General features: G+C 41.3%; 1 protein-coding gene across 2 annotated transcripts; it reads right to left on the bottom strand.

Annotated features, from left to right (window-relative positions):
- Positions 1–7,276: 7,276 nt before the first annotated feature.
- LOC125157789 (nucleosome assembly protein 1-like 1) lies at positions 7,277–15,076 on the bottom strand. 2 transcript variants are annotated; one of them, XM_047844788.1, is made up of 2 exons: positions 14,390–15,076; positions 7,277–7,354 (listed from the first exon to the last, which is right to left on the bottom strand). In XM_047844788.1, exon 1 carries the CDS (start codon positions 15,031–15,033, stop codon positions 14,398–14,400), a length of 636 nt encoding a protein of 211 aa, XP_047700744.1. In that variant the 5' UTR covers positions 15,034–15,076; the 3' UTR covers positions 7,277–7,354; positions 14,390–14,397. The 2 variants fall into 2 exon arrangements, with proteins under 2 accessions (XP_047700744.1, XP_047700743.1); XM_047844787.1 differs by lacking the exon at positions 7,277–7,354 and adding an exon at positions 13,406–13,441.
- Positions 15,077–17,937: the final 2,861 nt, after the last annotated feature.

The raw sequence follows: 17,937 nt of genomic DNA, 5'->3' as shown, positions 1-17,937 counted from the left end.
CTGACATCAGCCATAACATTTTCCCATATGTAACTTCTGATGCAAAAATAAGCAAAAATAAACTATTGGGACTACATTGAAGTAAAAAGTTTCTACACAGTGAAGGAAACAATCAACAAAACAAAAAGGCAACCTGTGGAATGGGAGAATATATTTGCAAATGACATATCTGATAAAGGGTTAGTATTGAAAAATCTATAAACAACTTATCAAATTCAATACTCAAAAAAACTAACCAATTTAAAAATGGTCAGAAAACATGAACAGATATTTCTCCAAAGAAGACATACAAATGGCCCATGGACACATGAAAAGGTGTTCAAAATCACTCATCATCAGGAAAATGCAAATCAAAACCACAATGGGATATCGCCTCATACCTGTCAGAATGGCTAAAATCAAAACACCAAAACAAGTGTTGATGACGATGTGGAGAAAAGGGATCTCTCTTGAAATGTTGGTGGGAATGTATACACATGCAGCCACTGTGGAAAAATAGTATGAAGCTTCCTCAGAAAATTAAAAATAGAACAACCCTATGATCCAGTAATCACACTATTGAGTGTTTACCCAAAGAATGCAAAAACTCTAATTCAGAAGGATGTATGCACCCCTGTGTGTGTTGTAGCATTATTTATGATAGCCAAATTATGGAGGTAGCCCAAGTATCCATGGATAGATGGATGGATAAAGAAATTGTGGCATATATTCACAATGAAATATTATTCAGCCATAATAAAGAATGATACTTTGCCATTTGCACCAACATAGTTCAATCTAGAGAGTATAATGCTAAGTGAAATAAGTCAGTCATAGAAAGGCAAATACCATAGGATTTCACTCATATGTGGAATTTAGGAAACGAACAAGGAAAATAAAAGGGACAAACCAAAAAACAGACCCTTTACTATAGAGAACAAATAGGTGGTTAGCAGGGGGGAGGTGGAAGGGAGTATGGGTGCAGTAAGGGAAGGGGATTAAGGAGTTCACTTATCTAGATGAGCATGGAGCTACATATAGAATTGTTGAATCACTATTTTATACACCTGAAATTAATTTAACACTGTATATTAACTATACTGGAATTTTTTAAAAAATATGTGTGCTCTTTGAGGCCTGACCATAGGCCTGATCATAGCCAAAGGCTTTAAAGGCAGACCTCAAAAGAGAATGCTGCTCTCCCCAAACAAGACTTGTACAATGAGCTGCCTTGTACAATGAATGACTTGTACAATGAAGTCTCTAAAGAGAATTGCTGTCAAGAATTCAAGTTGTCCTGGCTGGCCATGCCGTTACACAGAGCTGCATTCCTAGCCCAGGTACCTCCATTTGCTTTGATAGAGACCTTCCTTGGGTACCTCATCTGAAATCTCCTTAGAGGAGTTGGAGAGTGAAGGAAGCCTGAAGACAATTTTTCTAAATTTCTAAATCAGTACTCATTACACTCTCAGCCTTTTCCCTTCCACTATTCCTGAGATTTTGTATCCATAAAACTACAGGAGCATTTTTTTCAGGGGTCCCTCCACAGTGACACAATCCTCACTTCTGTGTTCATCAATTTGACCCAATACTGGTGCTGATCCATGGACAAGAATGAAATAGAGAGGAATCTGAACTCTTTCCAGTTTAGCTTTTTTGCTCTTTTGTTTTAAATGGCAGTAAATAATTTAAGATTTCCTTGCATTTTGGCTTGTTGTATAAAGCATCTACTCTGACACTTGGCAGATCAGCTTTCTCTCCAGGTCAACTGAGCTCCTGACAAATTCATGTAGTAAGCCAGTCATTTAACCACAGTGCCATTTGAGAGAAGCAAAAAGCCCACAGATCCCATGAGGTACCTTTGGAAAATATTCATAGAATCTGCAGGGCATATCAGAAGGGTGCTAGTAGATAATTTCTAGAGACTGAATGTCCCATGGGACACTTTGTCAGCCATGTCTGTGGGTCTCGAGGAGTACTAGAGGAAGTCATGCAGCATTATCAGAAGGTGTTAGCAGATTTTTCATATAAACTTTTCAGTTCTGGGGGAGATCTCTTTAGTCTCTGAATTTCCAGTCTATCTTGCCTGGCTGATCTGATAGGTGATACAACAGAGCGGTTTGGAGAAAGCCAGGGAAGCAGTATCCTCGCCACTGCTTAAGGGTCTCCAACAGTGGGACCTGAGATGGGGTTGGGGACCTCTCACACAAGCTGAGTAATGTTAAGTATGTTCCTGGTGACAATAAACACCCTGAAGTGAGCACGTTGTTGAAACTTCAAGAGAAAGAACAGTGTAGTACCTTTCAAGATTACTTTATCCAGCAGCCGTGAAGAGACCTTGGAAATTTGATTAGATCTCTCCAGAGGTACTCTGGCTAAAGTTAATAAAGGGAGAGTAATGCAATCTGGGGTGCACTACTACAAACCCCCTCCATCAGAGTGCCCTTACAGCAGCTGTTGCCAGGAGAACAGAGTGCAAACAGCAGCAGTAAAAACAGCTGCAGCCTTCTGGTTTCTTCCTCATTCAGAGAAGCCATCTCTGAACAGACCTACCCATCATGTTCCCAGGAATCTCAGCCAGGAAACAGCTGTTCTTATAAGAAGGTTGTTTCAACCACTCTCTGCTACTTGCCTCTTTTCCCTCTCCCTCTCTAGAAAACTTTTGGCCAAATGCAGGAAGGTGACCCTGCTGGGACCTGTGAATGATGCAGTTCCTGTTCACTACACCTCTCTCTGTAGGTCTCAGGATAGATCAAAAGGCCCAGCAGCTTCTGTCTAGTTGTCTCAGCTTTCTTATGTTTCTTCTTTTTTAAATATTTTAAAAATTGAGGTAGGATTGTCATATGACATTGTTAGTTTCACATGCACAACATAATGATTCAATTTTTATATACATTGTGAAATGACCACAATAAGTCTAGTTAACATTCAACATTTTACATATACGCAAAATATTTTTTGTGATGAGAAATTTTAGGATATTTTTTAACAACTTTAAAATATGCAATATGTTATTATTGACTACAGTCACCATGCTGTACTTTACATCTCCATGACTTATTTATTTTATACTTGAATTTTGTACCTTTTGTCCCCTTTCAACCATTTCTTTCACCCCCTACACATTGCCACTGGCAACCACCAATGTGTACCCTGTATCTTTGAACCTGTTTTTTGTTTGTTTTACTTTTTTTTGGTATTCCATATATAAGTGGAATTATACTGTGTCTTTCTCTGTCCAATTTATTTTACTTAGAATAATTCCCTCAAGGTCCATTCATGTTGTCACAGGTGGCACGATTTCACTTTTTTATGGCTGAGTAATATTCCATTGTGTATATATACCGCATATTCTTTAGCCATTTGTCCATTACTGCATATTCAGGTTGTTTCCATATCTTGGCTATTTAAAATCTGGGAGTGTGATGCCTACAGCTTTGTTCATCTTTCTCAAGATAGCTTTGTCTATTCAGGGTCTTTTGTGGTTATATATAAATTTTAAGATTGTTTGTTCCACTTCTGTGACAAATTCCTTTGGATTTCAATAGGGAAATCTTTCCATTTTTTGTGTCTCCTTCCATTTCTTTTATCAATTTCTAATAGTGTACACAGTGTAGGTCTTCCACCTCCTTGGTTAAATTTATTCCTAGGTATTTTATTCTTTTTAATGTAATTATAAATGGAATTGTTTTCTTATTTTCTCTTTCTGATATTTCATTATTAGTGTATAAAAATGTAACAGATTTTTGTATACTGATTTTGTATCCTGCAACTTTATTGAATTCTTTTATTGTTTCTAACAGTTTTTTGATGGAGTCTTTAGGGTCTCTAGATATAGTGTGTCATCTACGAATAGTGATAGCATTACTTCTTTCCTTCAAATTCTGATGCCTTTTATTTCTTTTTTTTTTTTTTGCCTAATTTCTCTTGCTAGGACTTCCAATACTATGTTAAATAAAAGTGGCCAGAGTAGGTATACTTTTCTTATTCCTGATCTTAGAGGAGGAGACTTCTGCTTTTCACCACTGAGTACGATGTAGCTGTGGGTTTTTCATACATGGTTTTTATTATGTTAAAGTACATTCTGTCTATACCCACTTTGTTGAGAGTTTTTATAATTATTGAATGATGAATTTTGTCAAATGCTTTTTCTGCATTTATTGAGATGATCATGTGATTTTCATCCTTCATTTTATTAACGTTGTGTATCATGTTGACTGATTTGTGGGTGTTGAACCATCCTTGCATCCCTGGAATAAATTCTGCATGATCACGGTGTATAATCCTTTCAATAAATTCTTGACATTGAGGGTCACTAAAGGTATATGCACAACACCTGAACTCCTCAAATTTCTGTTCCAGGTATGTGGGGAGAGGGGCCCACACCCCAGGCCACTGGTCCACATTCCAGGGTCCAGGCTTCTCCATCTCTACTCATTCTGAACTCCATGTCTAATATCAAGACACCTCACTTGCATATATGTGAATACTGAAGCCAAATTGCCCCCTCTTCCCTGAATACAGCCACCATCTTTTGGCCACCTCCAAGGCCTGGAAATAGAAAACTGGCAGTTCCTCTCAACCATCAGAAGCATAGAACCAGTGAAGAGGAAGGAGCATACAGGCTTCTTGGTACTTAAGGATTTGGGCTACTTGGGCAGATAATTCAGGACCCCAGATACATGGAACATAGGTGAGGGAAGAAGTGTAGGTTGAGTGTGCATATCCCCTTGATCGCACATACTGGACCCCTGGCTGTTTGCAGATAAGTAAAGCTGGAAGAGGGTGGTAGTGAAGCCTCCAAATTGTAGGACCTGTTACAATCCCTCTATCTTGGGTTTCAGAGCATTGCTATGATCAACAACTGGTTCAGCATAGGTACTGTGATAGCCTCCAAGAGGACCCCTATTATCCCTGCCTCCTGGCGTTCATGTCCTAGTGTGGTGCCCTAACTCATTTAATAGAGATGACTTATGTGACCAACGGTTTGTCATGCAGTGCTAGAAAACTAATACAGATGTTGGCACCTGGAGTAGGGTGATGTGGTAACACAAACCAGAAATATGGGATTGGCTCTGAAAATGGCCAGAGGGCAGAAGCTGAAAGGACCTTGAGAAGATTAGTGTTAGCCAAAAACAATTTGAAGAGACTGTTACCAGAAGCCTGATGGCCTCTGGAGGCTGCCCATGAGAGCTTAAAGGAAAGAGAGTAACACATTAGTGGAACCTGGAAGAAAGGATCCTTTGTTATGTAGTACAGTGATGTGGGAATTAGAAAATTACCTAACAAACTGGGTGATACAACCAAGGAGATTTCCAGAGTGTTGAAGGTGATGCCTATCTTCTTTCTGTTTATAACAAAGTGTGAGATAAAAGAGTTAAAGAATTGACTTTTGCTTAAACAAAAAGGAGACAGAGCTTGTTCCTTTGAAAATCTCCAGCCTCTCTTAGCAAATGACGCCAAAGTTAAGAAAAACCTTCCAGGCAAAGGCCAAATCCAGAATACTTCCTGAGCTACATTTATGTGCCCAACACCCAAATTAAGAACTATAACATTACAAATTCAGTTGAAGCACACTGTGTATTTCTATTCAGTTAAATTGTATCCTCCAGAAAGATATGTCCAATTCTAAATTCCTGCTACATGTAAATGTGACCTTACTTGGAAATAGGGTCTTTGTAGATGTCAGGAAATTAGGAATCTTGAAATGGAGTCATTCTGAATTTTGGGTAGGCCCTAAATGGACCAAGTATTATTCTTATAAAGAAGAGGGAGATTTGATCCACATAAGCACAGGAAAGAAGGCCATGTGAAGATAGAAGCAAAGACTGGAGTTATTGTGTCAATAGACAAGGAATTCAAGGAGCCACCAGAAGGTGAAAGGGACAAGGAATCTCCCCTAGAGCTATAGGATGGAGCATGACCCTGATGGCACACTGATTTCAGACTTCTGGCCTACAGAACGGTTATAGAATAAATTTTACATTGTTTTAAGATACATTCTTTTTGGTAATTTGTTATGACAGCCTTAGGAAACTAAAAGTAACCCTTCCCAATGGAATTCTCCTCTCTCCCTATTCACAAGGCATAAACACTGTCCTAAATAACGTGTCTATTATTTTCAGTGTGCTTTTCTGCATGCTACGTATGCATGTATTCTTCCTGTGCATGCTTTTATGCATATATGTGTATCTATAATCAACATAATTGTTTGAATGTTTTAAAATTTTATATACGTGGTATCATAACATTTCTATCCTTACGGAAGTAGTTTATTCCCTCACCCATTTTTCCACTGCCACCACCCAATCTTTGTCTCTCTAGGAGGTCTTTCTGTGTCTCAGGCCCCTGAGATTTCCAGTTTCATCCCCAGTCCAGCCTTTACTGTACCTTTCAGTTTACTCAAAACAGTTCCAAGTCATTGAATTACCGCTGGTATTACCATAGGAGAAACTCAGTCCCTCATAACAACCCCACCCCATCACTGCTCTAAACTAGTGGTGCTTAAACTTTAGAGTGCCAAAGGGGATGTAAAACTCTGACTGCACACCCACCTTTGGAATTTTGATTCAGTAGATCTGGAGTGGGGTATGAGAATTTGCATTTCTAACAAGTTCCCAGGTGCTGCTCCTGATGATGATCCATGGAAGTCAGGGGACACCATCTGGTATCAATTAAATGCAGTAGACGCTAGACCAGATTTCTCTTTCTCTCAACATAATTTTTTTTTAATTTTTATTCGTTAATTTTTAAAATTTATTTATTTTTTTAAAAAAATTTATTTATTTTTGAGAGAGAGAGACAGGAGAGGGAGCACGCTTGCATGAGTGAGGGAGGGGCAGAGAGGGAGTGAGAGAAACCAAGCAGGATCTGCACTATCAGGGTGGAGCCCAAAGGGGGACTTAAACCCATGAACCCTGAGATCATACCTGAGCTAAAATCAAGAGTCAGATGCTTAACAGACAAAGCCACTCTGGTACCCCTAAAACTTGATATTTTACTTACACCTATCATAAAAGAATTTAAAACACGGTTGAAAATGATCCCTTTCAATCACAGTAAGGTGGGCCAGGAAAACAAAAAACAAAAACCAAAGAGATACAAAGATAGATTTGTATCAGTGTCAATATATATAAAAACTCTGCAGCGTATTCAAGAAAACTTTTATTTTTAACCTGAACAAATGCTGTCAAATACATCTGACAAAGGTAAAAGTCAGGTGTCACTGGATATCAGTTTTTCTGTGATGAAATCCGCAACAAAACCAGTGTAGAAAAAAATTCACATGGTCTATTGTAAAGGAGAAAATCTCAATCTGCACAGAACAAATTTGTTGTTTCTTCCTCCACTGTATATTTCTATTTCTGCATTACAACTGTAGAATGAAATAAGAGACAATTAACAATTGCAAACCAGTAACATGCAACAATGATTTTTTAAATTGAGAAAACAGTAAATCCTATGTATTCCTCTTATGTCAATAGGAGAAATCAACACGTTCTCCTATTGTAACAATCTACTTTGGATATGTATTCAATGCTTTGTCTACATGTAAATGTCCCAATTATCACAAAATGTGGACATTCTTGGACTCAAGAACTACCAGTATGTGGCTAGAATCTGCCACTCACATAGGGATGGCACTGCATCAGTGGAATACATTTCAATGTCTGGTAGATTCCAGTGATAGCCACAGAGTGGCAGCAGAGAGCCCCTGTAGGCCATTTGTTAAGAATGGGCAGGAGGAACCAGGGCACCTGGGTGGCTCAGTCAGTTAAGCATCTGACTTCAGCTCAGGTCATGCTCTCATGGATCTTGGGTTCAAGACTTGCATTGGGCTTGCTTCAGATTCTTCGTCTCCCTCTCTCTTTCTCTCTGCCCCTCCCTCGCTCATGCTCTGTCTCTCCCTCTTAAAAATAAATAAACATTAAAAAATAAATAAAAAAAAGAACAGGCAGGAACCTTCCCTTGAGCTCTATGTTTTAAGTATTTGTCATACTTTACTATGAGGGGAGAACCAAATGGAAAACACCACAATTAGTACAAGGGCAGTGGACAAGTACACAACCAGGAACTCATCTGTTTCCTATGATGTAGTCATGTGGTTTCCTTGAAGCACCACAAAACAGCAGTGAGAGGGCCTGATGGCTCGTGGTGGGGTAAAGTTAACCAAATGTTTGACGTGACCCACCTGTAAGATTTATAAAATTTGCAAGGTCGGAGGCAATACTTCAGTTGGGGTCCTACATGCCATATTCCTAATTATTCAAAATGTTTAATTCAACCAATAAACCGTTAAAACATGTTACATCTCCTTCCATGACAAATAGACTTTCATAATGGCCTGAAAGGTCTGGTTTGGGTTTTGAATTCATGGACTGCTTTACCTTTTGAGCCTTCAGTGTGGGAAGAATTACCACCAACCTTCCAGGCCCATGGCCCTAGACTAGGCCTCAGGCATTCATTCACCAGTCTGCATTTTCTTCCCACCCCGAGTTTTATCCCCCACCTTTGAGGACTCATTTGTATGTATGTGGACAACCTGGGCCAATCATTAACTGTTCCTCATGTACAGCCCTGCTCCTGCCATAGCCACCTGGAAGTACATACACCAACAAGGCTGTTAAGCCACAAAGGATAGCCCCAACAAAGGGCATGCTGGTGCTGGAAGCAGGCTTGGGTCCGTTTGGATGAGGAGTTCTGGTGTCCCAGGTATCTCAAGGATGATATGGAGGAGGCTAGGACACTGCGTGTGCATTTATTCCTCTGGCCTCAACACTGGGCGTTTGGCCCTGTGGGGAGAACATATTGAGAAGAGAACCAAAGGGAGTCTTCAAAGCACGAAGTTCAGGAGACGGGCCTCTCTTGATAGGGTCTAAGAAAAATGTTGTGTTTAATAACTGGTACACCATGAACTAAACAATCAGAAACAAAATGAGGGCCTTCAAATCACACTACACGGATGGCTGTCTATTTGCCCCACCCTTTCCAATTGCTTAATGCTGAGAAAGAGCACTGTATGTTCTCTCACCATGTAGTTCTAGCCATAAGGTGTAGTACGTGATAATACGTTTTAAACTGCCAGCACTGGTGAAAAGAAAAGTTTTTGGATGCATTACATTTAGTCACTTTAATAAACATTAATTGAGCACCTATGAAGATGGAGAACAGAGTGCTTGATATTTGGGGAAGGAAGAATAAAACCTTCTAAGTTTGTTGGTGTACCTGAGTGGCACAGTCCGTTGAGTGTCCAACTCTTGATTTCAGCTCAGGTCACGATCCCAGGTTCATGGGGTCGAGCCCAGCGTCAGGCTCCAACACTGAGTGTGGGGCCTGCTTAAAATTCTCCCTCTCTCCCCGGGGCACCTGGGTGGCTCAGTTGGTTGAGTGTCCGACTTTGGCTCAGGTCATGATCTCACAGTTCGTGAGTTCGAGCCCCACACGGGACTCGCTGCTGTCAACTTGTCAGTGCAGAGCCCACTTAGGATCCTCTCTCCCTCTCTCCCTGCCCCTCCCCTGCGTGTGCTCTCCCCAAAATAAGTAAATATTTAATAAAAGATTCTATATCTCTCTCGTTGTTCCTCTCCCCAACTCAAGCTCTATCTCAAGTTAAAAAAAAACAAACCTTCTAAGTTTGCAATTATTCAGGATTTCACAATCCACATGAATAGGGTCAAGAGGGGTGGAGCAGTAAATACACATATATAGATTTTTGCAATATTAGTTAGAACATGAGATGTGCTACCACACAATAGGAAAGAAAGAGATATTGATGGAAAATACAAGCACCTAGGCAGCTTTACCTAAATGTAGGAACAGGATCTTCTATCATCAAACTTCTGGCCTTTCTCTGATCCTCCACTCTGGTAAACTAAGACTTCATTTTCCTTAAACAGCTTCCAGATAATAGGCCCATTTTCTCCCTTTCCTCTTTTAATTCATTGCCATTTTTATTAGGAAATATTTCAGATGTACACAGTCTATGGTACCGACAACACTACATCCATTTATCCACCACCCCACTTAAGAAATACATTACTGGGGCGCCTGGGTGGCTCAGTCGGTTGAGCGGCCGGCTTCGGCTCGGGTCATGATCTTGCGGTCTGTGAGTTCGAGCCCCGCATCGGGCTCTGTGCTGACAGCTCAGAGCCTGGAGCCTGTTTCAGATTCTGTGTCTCCCTCTCTCTGACCCTCCCCTGTTCATGCTCTGTCTCTCCCTGTCTCAAAAATAAATAAAACGTTAAAAAAATTTAAAAAAAAAGAAATACATTACTAATACAGTTGAATCCCACTGTGAGCCTATAGTGCGATAAACTGCATCTTCCAAAAAGAGATTTTCAAGTCCTAATATCTGGTCCTTGTAACTGTGACTTTATTTAAAAGGGGGGGGGGGTCTTTGCAAATATAAGTAGGTTAAGGGACACAAGATGAGATCATCTTGGATTAAGGGTGAGACTAAACCCAATGATTAATGTGAGTGCAAGACAAAGGAGAGGGAGGATTGAGTTACCGACACACAGGGAAGGTCATATGAAAACGGAGGCAGAGATTGGAGTTATGGTGCCACAAGCCAAGGGGTTCCAGGAACCACCAGAATCTGGAAGAGGCAAGGGGTATTCTCTCCTGGACCTTCAAAGGAAGCGTGGCTGTGTCCTCAACCTGTTTTCACCTGAAATCAGAACTTCAGAACTAGAGAACTGCCAGAATCAGCCCCCAGGGTGTGAGGGTATAGATTTCTGTTCGAAGCCCCCCACTTTGTGTACTTTGTTATGACAGGAGGAAACTAAGATGGCCCCTCCCCATTTGAATTCTCCTCTCTCCCTCTACACAATACATAACCACTCTCCTAGAATGCTCTTTTTTGTTCCATTACATGATTCTCTGCATGCTACATATGCATGCATTGCTCCAATGCATGCCTTTTACCACATATATATGTATCCATAATAAGTATGTTTGTTTTGCATGTTTTGAAAATTCATATACATAGTGTCATAATGTTTCTATCCTTCTGGAATGAGCTTGTTCCCTTATCCATTATTTTGAAACACCACCACCCAAAGTTTGTCCTTCTAGGAGGTCTTTCTGTGTGTCCCAGGCCCTTAAGAATTCCAGTCTCATCCCCAGCTCGGTCAGTCCTTACTGTCTACCTGAAACATCCTCACATCAGTGAATTAATGCTGCTCCTACCATAGGTGAAGCTTGAGGTTTCCCCTCATTCATTGCTTGAAATGTGTGGTTCTCAAACATTACTGAGATTCAGTAATGAGGATTACTGGGATTCATACTGAGTCCACCTGGGTGGACTTGCAACACTGGGACTGCTGGCCCAGCATCAGGATTACCAAGTCAGTAGGTATGGAGTGGGGCCTGAGAATTTGCACTTCTAAAAAGTTCCCGAGTGATGCTGATGTTGCTGGTCCACATCAGCCCAGTACAACCCAGCACCATCTTTTTTTCAACGTTTACTTTTGGGACAGAGAGAGACAGAGCATGAACGGGGAGGGGCAGAGAGAGAGGGAGACACAGAATCGGAAACAGGCTCCAGGCTCCGAGCCATCAGCCCAAGAGCCTGACGCGGGGCTCGAACTCATGGACCGCGAGATCGCGACCTGGCTGAAGTCGGACGCTTAACCGACTGCGCCACCCAGGCGCCCCGACCCAGCACCATCTTGTCTCTAGGTAAGCTAGGTCATCCATCAGGTACTTCAAAAACATGCAGTAGGGACAGCCTTCATCTTTCTTTATATAAATTCTTTATAATTTTGTAATTAATTTGAGGATGCAATAAAAGAACTTAAAACAGGCTTGCCAAATGGTTGAAAGTGATTCCTTTCAATAATAGTAAGGTGGGTCAAAACAAAAAGATACAAAGGTAGGTTTGAGTCAGCGTTCTACATCTAAAACCCTGCAGCTTATTCATTTTAAACAGGCTTTCATTTTTAATTAGAACAAATGTTGTCATATCTCTCAAAGGTGTAAAAAAAAAAGTGACATCACTTGTTTAGTGATAAACATTGGAACAAAACCAGTGGTGATAAAATTTCCATGGACAACTTAAAACCAGAAAATCTCAATTCATTGTAGAACAAACTCATTGTGGCTTCCTTCGTTCATGTCTTTCTATGCCTTCAAACTGTATAAGAAATAAGAGACAATAATTGAACTCGATTAAAATGCCCCAGTGACTTTCTAAGTCTAAAAATAGGCAATCCTATGTAGGTCTGTGCTAACAGGAGAAAACATGTTTTCCTCTTGTAACCCAGACACCTGGGTATTAGGGTGATCTTGCACATCTGATGTCCTCAATTCTGTCACACACCAACCTCATCTCCTATTTCCCAAACACCAATAAGGCTTGTCCTGTTTTGTTTTGACAGAACATTCTGGTATTTAGACATTTCTTTCCATTTTAAAAGACTCTTCTCTATCCATAAACTGTCGTCTCTTCTTGGGATCCTAGATCTCAAGTCACAGTATCCGTAAAAGGAGAAATAGAGCCAAGAACAAAATATGCTGAATGTAGATCAACTTAATTATCAATCCAGAGATAAACAATAATCTTACCATGACTATTGTTTCTTTTTTCTTTTCATTGTCCCCTAAAATATAAAAATTTACAACTGAATAAATGGTTAGGTAAAATCATTAAACGTGGTCCTAAATAAAATTCTTATGATAACCTGTGTAAGTAGTCGCATTCTCAAAAGAATTCTCTCCTTGGGGCGCCTGAGTGGCTCAGTCTAGTGACTGACTGACTCTGGATTTCGGCTCAGGTTATGATCCCAGGGTTGTGGGAGTGAGCCCCAAGTCAGGCTCTGCACTGAACTTGGATCTTGCCTAAGATGCTCTCTCTCTTCCTCTCTGTCCCTCTCCCTCACTCATGCATCTCTCTAATATAAAAATAATTAAAAAATAAAAAAAGAATTGTCTCTTCGTTAGTCTAAGAGAACTTATTTCTCTGGCTAACTGACGAAGGCCCAGCTAGTGTTCATTCAAGTCCCTTTAGCCCTTTGTTCTGGTAAGTGTGGTGTTCGAAACAAACATTGGTCTCTGCCGCCAGGGCTGACACATTTCTCACTTGTAGAAGACTTACAGCTATAACTGAAAGGACTTGTAACTATGAATGAAGTACATTACAGAATGTGCTACATTCTGTAACAATATACATCATTAACATTACACTGTCTGGTAGAACTAAATTTTTGACATTGGTTTTGTTATTTACTTTACTGGGGAAAGGTGTGCTGTTTTGAAGGGACACATGCACCCCCATGTTTATAGTGTTGCATCCACGCGACTCCTGAAACAGAATGCTACGGGCACCAGTGACAGTCACAACAAAGTTTATTACAATGAGAGGCAAGGCCGACCGATCGGGACCAACACTCTTGATAAGAGTGTGGCCCCGAACAGCCGGGGTACAGAGTTTTTAAAGCCGATCACATCGTTTTATCGTTATCTGGGAACAGAACAGAGAAACAGTTCCCAGATGAGTCAGAAACAGTTGCCAGATGAGTCAGAAACAGTTATCGAATGAGGTGATTATTTTAGACTTTCTGCCGCTAAGTTGCAACCAGTGGATCTCCTTGACCTTGTCTCTGATGCTCTTTTTTGAGCTTTTGTTTCCTTCATTGGTAAAGCCTGATTCACAAGAGTATGAAGTATGATTTACAAGAGTAAAAGCAAGGTTGTTATCTTTTGACCTTCAGTGTCAGAACAAAGTTGTTATCTTTCAAGCTAAGCGTTAGCCCTACAGTACAATTTAACCCTTACAATAGCAGTACTATCAACAATAGCCAAAGTATGGAAAGAGCCCAAATGTCCCTCGATGGATGAATGGATAAAGAAAATGTGGTATATATACATATATATATATATATACACATATATATACACCTATATATATACATACACACACACACACACACACACACACACACACACACACACAATGGAGTATTACTCGGCAATCAAAAAGAATGAAATCTTGCCATTTGCAACTACGTGGATGGAACTGGAAGGTATTATGCTAAGTGAAATTAGTCAGTCAGAGAAAGACAAAAATCATATGACTTCACTCATATGAGGACTTTAAGAGACAAAACAGATGAACATAAGGTAAGGGAAACAAAAATAATATCAAAACAGGGAGGGGGACAAAACAGAAGAGACTCATAAATATGGAGAACAAACTGAGGGTTCCTGGAGGGGTTGGGGGAGGGGTGGGCTAAATGCGTAAGGGGCATTAAGGAATCTACTCCTGAAATCATTGCTTCACTATATGCTAACTAATTTGGACATAAATTTTAAAAAATAAAAAATAAAGTTTAAAAAAAAAAGAAATTCAGAAACATAACTGATGTATGTGAGGCACGGTTGGGTGACACACAAAGCTACACACAGATACCTGGGTTCTCAGGGATTGCTCTCTTCTGGGTCCAGATCTTTTTCAGGTCCTTTTTCAGGTTCTTCACTTCTCATCACTTCTACTTTCTTTTCCTCGCCTCCAGCTTCTTGGACCTCATTATCAGAGCTTTCATGTTTATACCCACTGGCTTCATTAGTGAAGAATAATACGGACTTCGGGACCAGAACTTCACGGAAAAAATAGCCCAATTTATAATCGGTGGCCACATCCAGTACTCTGCCCTCAGGATAATCAGGAGGATAGAAGTAGGTGAAGAAGGAACAGCTGGGCATCTTCCTAGTGGTTGATACACTTCTTCGGCCCTCACATTTCCGCAGCTTGGTAGTTTTCACGGTGACATTTTTTCCCTCTTTCCAGTAGATCTCACACCCTGTGCTACCGATAATTTCTGGCCCTTTGGAGAAGAAGGGGTCAGAATCATCTGGGTCTGATCGCATTCGGTATGTTTTCGTCAGGACTTTGTTGAAAAAGTATTCGTTTGACCTAAAGATAAATCCTATGGTGAAGCTCATTGGTTCCTCAACTTCCGAAAATTTAATTTTTACATCTTCCAAGTGCTGTAGTACAAGCTCATCATTTCTTCGGATCATCCTACCAAGCGTCTTCACATTTTTAAAAGCCATCAACCAAAAGTGAGGTATGCCATCTGCTTGCCCTTTTCCTTCAGGCTCTCTTTCCATTTCCCCCACCCCGCCTTCCTGAACACCTACTTGCCACTGACATTCGCCTTCTGTGGGCTCATGGATTGCATTGATGATCTCCGATCTCTTATCAAACAGAGGTTGGTAGAAGGCAGCATACTTTTCCTCAAGATCGTGAAGATCTTTATAGAACTGAGCTTCTACTTGCGCATATTGGGCCTGAAGGTTTTTGAGAGCGAGGACCTGCTGCTTCACCGCTAAAGGCAAGTGCTGAGCACTGCCTGCCTTTGAGCTGGGTGCCCCAACGGGAGCTGCAAGGGCCTGAGGACTTGACGGCCACTCGCCAACCTGAACCTTGGCGGGTGCACAGGCTCCAGCCTCCCAGAACTCAGAGGCATCACCCAGGGCCTCGTTTTCTTTGACCTGGGCCTCTGCTGTAGGTTCCCCGGCCTTTTTGGATGCAGCCCCCTCTTTTGGTTCCTGCAGCCCCGGCGGCGAGGTGCCCTCTGCCAGGGACTCACCCACCCCGACCTCTGCTTCCTCTCTCGGGTTCTCCTGATCCTGGGGTGCTGGTCCCTCTCCAGGGTCCTGGGATTCCCGGGAGTGGCTGCTGACCACCACGCAGCCTTCGTGGGGCCCAACCAGGACATGGTCGTTATCATGGATACGGTGCAGAAGAAAATGGACCGGAGTCCTGAAGAGGGACTGAAACTGTGCCACGGGGGCCTCGGGAGCACCCGCAGGGAGGACTTGTGGGCCCTCTTGGCCATTGCTGTCTTCCTCCTCCTCTTCAGTCTCTTCCTCTTCCTCCTGATTGTCTTCCTGGTTTTCGTCCTGCTCTTCCGACTCATATTCAGACCCCCCCTGGTTCCCAAACTCAAATTCGAAATCTTGAGATGGGTAATCATAGTCGTCCTCGTCCCCAAACTCGAACTCGAAGTCCTCTTCTTCGTCGTCTTCGTCCCCGTCCTCATCTTCGTCTTCCTCCTTGTCTTCTTCCTCTTCCTCCTCTTCTAGCAGCTTTACAACCCAGCTCTCTTCTGCGGCCCAGGTGGCCTCCTGCCCATCCTCCTCTTCAGGAAGGGCTCTGGAAACCTCTCCGGGAGGCAGGAAGGCCGCACCCTCCTCGACTCCGCCCTTCCCTTCTGAAGGTGACCCCCGGACCCCGAGGGGCCTGGGGTCCTGGCCTGCCCCATCACCAGCTTTGTCCTGGCCACCTAGGACCAGATTTTGCTCCTCTGTGGCAGCCATGGCAGGAACGACTTGCCAGTCAGTGCCTCAACTGGAGCTTTGACTGGACTGCAGCCACAACTTTGGTGAAAATGGCGTCCGCTGAAGTGACTGCCCTCAAGGGGAGGCTGTTGGCAGCAGGGCCTGTGCCGAGCCGGTGGGGGCGGCAGAGAAGATGCCTTCAGAGGACACAACAGTCTGTGAAGGTGCCTGTGGAAGCCCCGCGACAGGAAGGGCAGAGGGGCAGCCCAAGGAGCGGCCGAGCCAGACCGCGCCTCAGATGGCTGTGGACGAGGGGGGCGGGGGGTGGGGGGGGCGAAGATTCCGTTGGGATGGTGATGGGAGGAGGAACTTGGAAGGGTCAACAAAGGGTCACTTCCCCCATCGCCAGCTCGAAGCTCATTTGCTGAGAAGCAATGACTGACATGCCCAGCATCCAATGAGTGATCGAGGTCCTCCACTTCCCTCAAGGCTCTAGAGTACTTTTTGGGTTAGATTTTAATTCCGCACATGTCTTGACTTTTGTATTCTACCATTGAGACAATTCAGTGTCTAGATATGAGAGGAAATTTGGGCATGCAAACTGATTTGTTTTCGACTTTCCTCCTGTGCTTTGGTAATGACAATAGACATTTTTTTTTAAGTGAATAGATCAAATAGCAATGGTAAAAAAAAAAAAACCAAAAACAAAACAAACAAAAAAAAACCCTCCTATAAAATAGTGATAATTTGGACGTTTTGACATCATTAAAACTACTTAGAACATATAACATTGAAATTGGTATAATCAGAATGGAGATTTGCAAACATTGTTAAAAAAACTTGTTAAAAAACAATAAAAATTAGTATAGTCATAATGGAATGGAAAACACAGTTTAAAAAGCATTAAAAAATAGGAGCAAGAATAAACATTGCCAAATTCACATTGAACCTCAAAGAATGAATAAAATGAGAAGGATGTTTCTCTAAAGGTAACCATGGTAGATACAGAAAAGGGAATTCTTCCTATGATGATTTCTGAGCAAACAGTCTATGACTTACTGTTGCATTCAGCCCCATTAAGCCAAAACCTCAAGTGTAAATAATTTGTAAAATTATGGAGAATAAAACACTGTTTTATTCTTATTTTGAAAAGTAAAATGTTTTTAACTGAAAATATTTTTGAATATAAAGTATAATAAATTATTTTTAAAAATCATATTTTAGAAAACAATTATTGATACATCTATTTTGTCACTCCAACCAAATATTAATATTGAATAAATGTATTGAGAATGGACATCCCTGTATTGTTCCTCACTAAAGAGGAAAAGCTCTCAGTTTTTCCCAATTGAATATGATGTTAGGTGTGCGTTTTTCATATATGACCTTTATTATATTCAGGTATATTCCTCTAAACCTACTATGTTGAGCATTTTTTATGAATGGATGCTTTTTATGAATGGATGTTTTGTCAAATGCTTTTCTATGTCTATTGAAATGATCATATGGTTCTTATACTTTCTTTTATTAATGTGGTTTATCATGTTGATTGATTTGCAAATATTGAGCCACATTGGCATCCTGGGAATAAATCCCACTTGATCATGGTGAATGATTTTTTTTTTGATGTATCATTGAATTCAGTTTGCTAGTATTGTTTTCAATGTTTATTTT

This window comes from Prionailurus viverrinus, chromosome X (assembly GCF_022837055.1).
Source record: "Prionailurus viverrinus isolate Anna chromosome X, UM_Priviv_1.0, whole genome shotgun sequence".
NCBI lineage: Eukaryota > Metazoa > Chordata > Mammalia > Carnivora > Felidae > Prionailurus > Prionailurus viverrinus.
Note: the sequence above shows the minus strand (reverse complement) of the source record. Positions and strands in the feature narration are given on the sequence as shown.

Excerpts from the sequence above, each read along its gene's own strand:
- LOC125157789 (XM_047844788.1), bottom strand. The coding sequence starts at position 15,033 with ATGGCTTTTAAAAATGTGAAGACGCTTGGTAGGATGATCCGAAGAAAT.